The 6,764-nt window shown below is 45.6% G+C and overlaps 1 protein-coding gene across 1 annotated transcript in view; it reads right to left on the minus strand.

The window, feature by feature from the left end:
• The window catches only part of MBLAC2 (metallo-beta-lactamase domain containing 2), a 94,065-nt gene extending 88,108 nt beyond the window's left edge, over positions 1–5,957 (minus strand). Inside the window, exon 1 of the mRNA XM_069627615.1 lies at positions 5,378–5,957. Coding sequence (XP_069483716.1) covers positions 5,378–5,840 — 463 coding nt within the window. The 5' untranslated portion in view covers positions 5,841–5,957. The remainder of the gene's footprint in view (positions 1–5,377) is intronic.
• Positions 5,958–6,764: the final 807 nt, after the last annotated feature.

Genomic DNA, 6,764 nt, shown 5'->3' on the forward strand with positions numbered 1-6,764 from the left:
CTTTGAAGCGTGGGATGGCAGCAAATCATTGGAGTCCCCGCTTCAAAGAACATTAAGAAGACCATATGCCTGCAGGCAGTTTTATCAGTGTGGGGCTTGTACAGCCCCCGGCACTGATCACACAGCCTGCAGGCATATGCCCAGGGATCTTAATTAACAAGTACTTACCAACGGCATCCACGATGGCTGGGCAGCCGAGCTGTGGCTCGAGCTGTCACTTCCATGCTCTGGCCTCTGTACATCGGCTGCTCTGCGCATGTCTTTCTGAGACAGCACCGAGCTGGGCACATGAAAAATGCAATGTTTCAGCCCATCCCAGGAGCCTCTCCCCCTCTTCCTCGGCTGTGCGCTCTGCACCACAAGCACAGCCAGGCTAAGAAAGCATCAATCCCTCAATCTAAAAATTCTAAAAATCATGTTGCAGTTTGTGCAACATGATTACTGAAATAAAAAGCAAATCGGGAGTATTGTATCGTAAACTGCGATGCGGTACCGCTTATTTTATGCCTTGCCTTTAGGGACTTCATGCTGTGAAAAACCAGAGGGTGTTTCACAACCTAGTCCCCGGGGATCCCTTACTCAGGTGGCCAGGGAAAGGGCATTGCTTTTGGATCCCGACCCTGGGGGTGGACAAGTGAGGGAGGATCACCTGGGAAGGTGGTCCTCGGGGAGTGGGGGAAAAGCACCCAATGGTGAGACATGGTATCCCCCCTTTTCCACAACCCATTTAACCCCTATCCTGGTTTGTTTTATGGGAAACTACAACTCCCATAATTCCTCTCCACTTTGTCTTGACAAAAGTACTGCACCAAGGAAGGAGAGAAATGAGGTTAGAAGGATTACCTCTCCAGACTTCCATTGGCCCTCTCCCTGTAATGAGCCCAGGCAGAGTCAGGCACGTAGCTCTAATAATGTACAACTTCCACCTATTAAGACTCCCTGTGATAATAAAAGGGGGCGCGCACAGACACACTTTGAGCGAGGCTGCGTACAAGATGGACCAGCTCTTCCAAGGCTAAGACGAACTAGGCTGTGGGAATTGGAAGGCCAACTGGCTGATCATCAATTGAGAGGATTGAGAGAAAGAATATATAGAAATCATAGTATAACTATAATGAGGTTACATGAGGCCACAAGCCACAGGACGAGAGGCGAAGAAAAGCAGAATAAGGCTGCACAGAACAGCAGGCCAGGGCTTGCAGCCAAGGTCAGTGACACAAAGCACATTCCAAAGATAAGAGACAAGAAAAGCAGAATAAATCCTCAAAAATTGCAGACCGGAGATCTCGATTTCGCGGTCCTCAACCACGTAGTGCAGCCGTGCCAGACAATTGTCATTCACCCGTGGTGGGAAGACAAACAGTTCTTAGCAACACAGACATGAAATGAAACATGGGTTATTTAACAACGTTGGAACACTGAGGGCACTCTCACAGGCAAAAGTGGTAGCCCTGACGTTTAAATTGGGAAAACATAGTCTTCCTCATCACCTTGAGAAAGTGCGCTGAGAACAGAGCTGGGTCCTAGGCCTGGGGAGATCAGTTCCAGCCAATCAGGGAACAGAAATCCAGGGGTGGATGGCAGTCAGCAAGGGCCAATGGTAATCCTGCGACCCTGCAACAATGTAATAGATGGATTTTGGGGAAGGGGCAGGCAAGCCACCTGACATGTGAGAACCAATAGAGTAATATCAATAGGCGCTGTGCATAGGCACTACCACCACAACTACCCAATCCTGCCTTCTCGTAGGTTTTTGGGGAAGAGCCCTATGTTGTGACGTAGAAAACGAACAAAATGGTGCGACACAGGCTTAGGAGCTGTGAGTCCGGGAGTTTTTCCATGTCCTGTATGATCCCTGTCTGTTTGTGTAATAAACAGCAGTTCTAACTTGCAGTTGGCTGAGTCCTCCGTCTGTGCGCTGGGGGAGGGTTTGCTGGGCCCTGGAACTGTGAGCTCGTAGTGTGACCCCCTGTCCCTCTGGTATACCTAAGCCAGCAAACTGTAACAGTAAACCAAAGTGTGCAAGACTGAAAGAACTGTGCCATCCACCTATCCTTTGTTTATTAAGAGACTCTCTAGTCCCCCCAGGGTTGAACCTGGGGAAGGGAGTTGGTGCTGAAGCCATTGTGACATTTCTTTTTGACACACTATTTTCCTTTTTGTATTCCCTTAACACATTTGTTATCTTGAGAAGGAGGGCAAGATTAGGTTTTCTTAGTATAGGCCTTTTTATTTTGACCAGACTGACTTGGACGTATTTGTTATTGTTTAATGGTCGAGATTACTCCCATTTTAGAGTTAGGAATTCTACCATCCCAAGCAAATTCGTAAATAAAGGTTTTGAAACTTGTATCCATTGTGTATGTGGCTAATGCTCAATACCATGCCTTCCTCACAATGCTTAGAATGTACACATATTATTCAATACTCAGCAATAATCATAGAGGAAATGCACGGAAACATGTATTTATATGTAATCCTGTTTTACCATCTATGTGCTACTTTATTTCTTCTACCACACAGATGTTGTTCTAGAAATATTTAGAGTACATTTGCAAAATTGATTGGCAACATGTTTCTTTTACCCCATCCTTCACATAATGTTCCAGCCCATAAACCTATTAGCATTCAATAAATCAGGTAACCTTGTGCAATAAGTGATCAACCGTAGATATTTTCGTTTCCAGATTCCCTAGGTCTTCAGCCTAAGATCAAAACAGGGATGTCATGGGTTTATACATTTACTGAAGACTATAGTACACAAAAGATAATAGAGTCTCCTTTCACTCCCTCTACATCTATTAGAGACCATCCAAACTCCTCTCTCACCAAAGGGCCAAGCAGGTATGATTCTTGGAGGCTTCAGCACTGTCCCTTCTTCCTCTCCCTTCCTTTTGAGTCTCCCACACTCACTTGCACCTAGCCCATTTTAGGTGCCGACACTTGAGTCGGCATAGCACTCCCAGAATATTATCTCTACAAGCTAGGATAGGGAGGTGAGTTATATCAAATATGTTATTCTGCCAAGAAGTCGCCATACTTCCAGAACACCCTTGTGCACATTTCGAGTTCATTACACAACCATGCACTAACTCAACACTACTAGATAGAATCTGCCTTTACAGTAAATGCTTTGCTTTACGGACAGGTTTTATTCTGTCGGATCCAATACCCAATAGACAAACACTTCTAGTACTACATATACCCGTTACCTCAACCCTTCTGTGTTGTCTGTTTGTTGGTATTCTGTTCCCGCATCTCCTTCCTCTCTCCTTTGCACTTTCCTCTCTTCCACAGACCAATGTCTGGTTACCCCGGCAGGAGCACAATATGCCATTATTTAGATAAAGTGTAAAGCCATGAAATCCTTATGGTGATGATGGGCGCAGTTATATGTCAATTAAAATAACATTGCTCATCATTCACAAAATATTCTTTTAAAGATACCTACTATATTTCAGTACTTAAATTAGAATTATCATACCAGTGTGTCACTTTTGCTGGTGAGAATAGGTTCTGGGCAGGAAAGGTTAATCGCATCGTCTTAACATGTCTGTATTCTGAAATACTGTATTCTGTGAAGTTTTAAGAACACTTGAAAGTATATATAATTCTCAGGCAAAGAATTCCTGAACTTCAAATTTTTGAATATTGAATGCTATCAAGAAGTCATACAAATTGTTATCCATATATTATCTAAGGACACAAACAACGACTTGGACAGACAATGAAAGCTTGTTTGACGTTATTTTGTATTTGTTTTAGTGATAATAATTGAAATTGAATATGTCAAATTATTTAATTGAATATGATCTATTGAAATAAAATTTAAAGATTTGTGGATTGAAATACAGAAAGTTTTGTGATTTATGAATTATGTATTCAATTAAAATGTAACAATCATAATTTCCTGATTAAATATTCCCAATTAAAATTGCAAACATAGTTGCATGGAATACAGCACCACTCAAAATACATATGATATAATCTATTCCTGTAATGTTCTCAGAAACCCAACCGATTATTCTGTTAATCAGTGCGGAATAGTCCCCTGCCCCCAGGTGTTTTGTAAGGGGAAAATGCCTGGACTCTTCTGGCTTTTACTTTACTCAGACCTCTCTGGAGGAACCAAGTTGTAGGAGGAATCTGATGGCACCCAAAACATACCAAATACCCCCCCCTCTTCCCCTCGATGCAGGCCTTTGGATGGGCCCGGGCTAGCTGTGGTGGAGCCCCAGCAGTCTCCAAAAACTGCCCTTGAGCCAGGGACGCACTCTGTCCCTTTGACACTTGGCATGATTTTGGTCAACGCCTGTGAGTGTGGTGAGGATGCCATGAAGGAAATGTGTGCATGAAACCTGCCAGCCTATTAAAGCAGGACAGCCAGCACCTGACTCCCAAAGGATTATTCTCTCCAACTTTGTATACATGTCTCGTAGTTTCCCATCACTTTACTGTTACATTGTTATCATAAATTAAATAAGCAGACAGGCCAGTGTGCATTGTGTGCTCAGAAGAGCACTGCCACAGGTATGTCATATATAAACATGTGTGTTTGTTCTTATGCTCCCAAAATGCTCAATGATTTTATGCAAAGCACCAGTTTTACACTGGTGCAATTTGTCCACCTCCCCTTCTCACAGCTGCTCTCCTGGGTGATTTCATGTCCGAGAGACTATGTGAGGGTTAACACGTCGAGGTCTGTCTTGTACAGCATACGCGCATTTAAAGTAACACAGCCTGGTGAATATATGTATACTACTTGCAAGGGGTAGCTACAGATTATCGGGGGGGGGGGGGGCAGGCAGACAGCCGGGGATCTGAAATGATTCATTAGCACTTAGAAGGGGTCTTAGAAGCTGTTAAGCACACTAGACCTGTGTAATTTATTTACAGAATGATTGTGATTTTCTCCTGATAGAATTGCTCATGGGCCGAGTCAGAAAGGGATGTTTTAAAGGCAGCAGTTTATATGGAAACTGAACCAGTGGGGGTTTATTTACACTATATATACTGGACGCAAATAAGACCAGACGAGAGCATCCTGGGTGACCCAAAGTACATGTCTGCTGGTTTGTGGGGGGCAACCAGGTGGTGCTTGTATTTGTCACCTGCCTATTTGGCACATGCTGGCCACGGCCCCTCCAAGACTCATCGTCCTTCTTATTCGTATCCCACCTAAAGCACTGTATGCATATCGTATTCCGTTGTACAATGTCCCAATGTACCCTTTTATCGTGTGCAGAACCCAGGTCGCGAAAGTAATACGCCCTAGTATGTAATCTCGGCCAGTTTAGCGTGCATAAGGAAAAATAATAGCGCGTAAACAATTCACTCTTCAACGTTAGATGCAATGTGGGCGATGCTCCTTCTTTACCCTCTTCTAGCAGGCGCGTGGGTTGTGCTGGCTGCACGCGATACTGGCTGGCTCTCCATCCCGGGCTGGGCTCCTTCACCACGTCGCTGTCGGACAGCCAAGTGACCGTTTCATAGTTGTCGCCTCTTGCCAACGCCTCGGCTTCCGCGCGGTGTATGGCGACTTGTGGGAATTGGTGCAGACCGCCCGAGTGGTCAAAGTGCACGTGTGTGGCAAGCGCCAGCAGCGGACGCCGGCCCCTTGGGGAGGCACCGCCTTGGCCAGCATCGTCCCCCAACAGCCCGGCTACGCGCAAATACTCGGGCAGGCTGCGCAGCCCCAACCCGGCGTCAATGAGCAAGTCCTGGTGTGATCCACGCTGCAGCCAGATGTTGGCGCGGTTGCTGGACTCGTAATACCGCTCCTGTATCCAGTACAGCCCGTCCCCCAGAGACTTGTGCGCGTACCAGTCTAATGCAGCCATGGCACAGCTGCTAACCCACCCCGGAATCCACCAGCAGCGTTCTGCGAAACGGTCTGGCAGCAGGCTCGTAATACAGCGATCCTCTGGCACCTGATATAGCCAATCACCGAGCTGCCCCCACTGACAGCCGCTGCATGCTTCCCCGCAGACAGCCAATCCAATCCCAAGCAGACGCTGCCCATGAATTGCAGGCGCCAGCATTTATCAGGCCGAGTACAGCATAAACACGTCACGTCCAATGGATTGAAGAGGGCGGGAGAGGGGCGCCTCTACTTTCCCAAAAAAAGCTTTACTGTTCCTATACTTTGATTTTAAAAGGAAACGGTGCCAGAATGGTTTAGTTTTACAATAGAAGTGTAGGAAGAAGTTGAAACTTGAGCACTGAACATTCCCTTCAGCATGTGTGTGTCTTTAGTGGTTTTGGTTGCGCATGGTGATGGGGGGTGGGGCGGGAGCAAGCCAGCAAGGAACACAGTCCACTACTTCTTAGGTACACTTTAGCACTGGGCCCCTGGCCAGTGGGCCGGTGTAATGTCAGAAAATGCAATCGCTAGCAAAATCTGACAGCACATGTAAAGTCTGATTTAGCTACCCGTCAGATAGCATTTTTCGACAGTGTGCTTTTCAGGGAAGTCATTTGGGGGTTGCCAGAGGTCGCAAGTGCGACCTCTGAGGTCTCCCTTGTGCCCTCTAAAAAAAAATATATATATATATATATATAATTGCTAGACTCATTAAAGGTTAATTTCAGGCACACTTCAGGGGGTGAGTCACTGATTTAGTCTGTTCTCAAACGCCTCAACTCAGCCTTTCATCCTTCTAAGGTCGATAAATGGGTACCAACACAGTTTGGGTGATATTGGGTGTATATTTCTTCTATGTAAAGCGTTTAAGCTTAAGTGCTATATAATAACACATCATTAT

This window comes from Ambystoma mexicanum, chromosome 6p, assembly GCF_040938575.1.
Source record: "Ambystoma mexicanum isolate Mex_15411 chromosome 6p, UKY_AmexF1_1, whole genome shotgun sequence".
Classification (NCBI taxonomy): Eukaryota; Metazoa; Chordata; class Amphibia; order Caudata; family Ambystomatidae; genus Ambystoma; species Ambystoma mexicanum.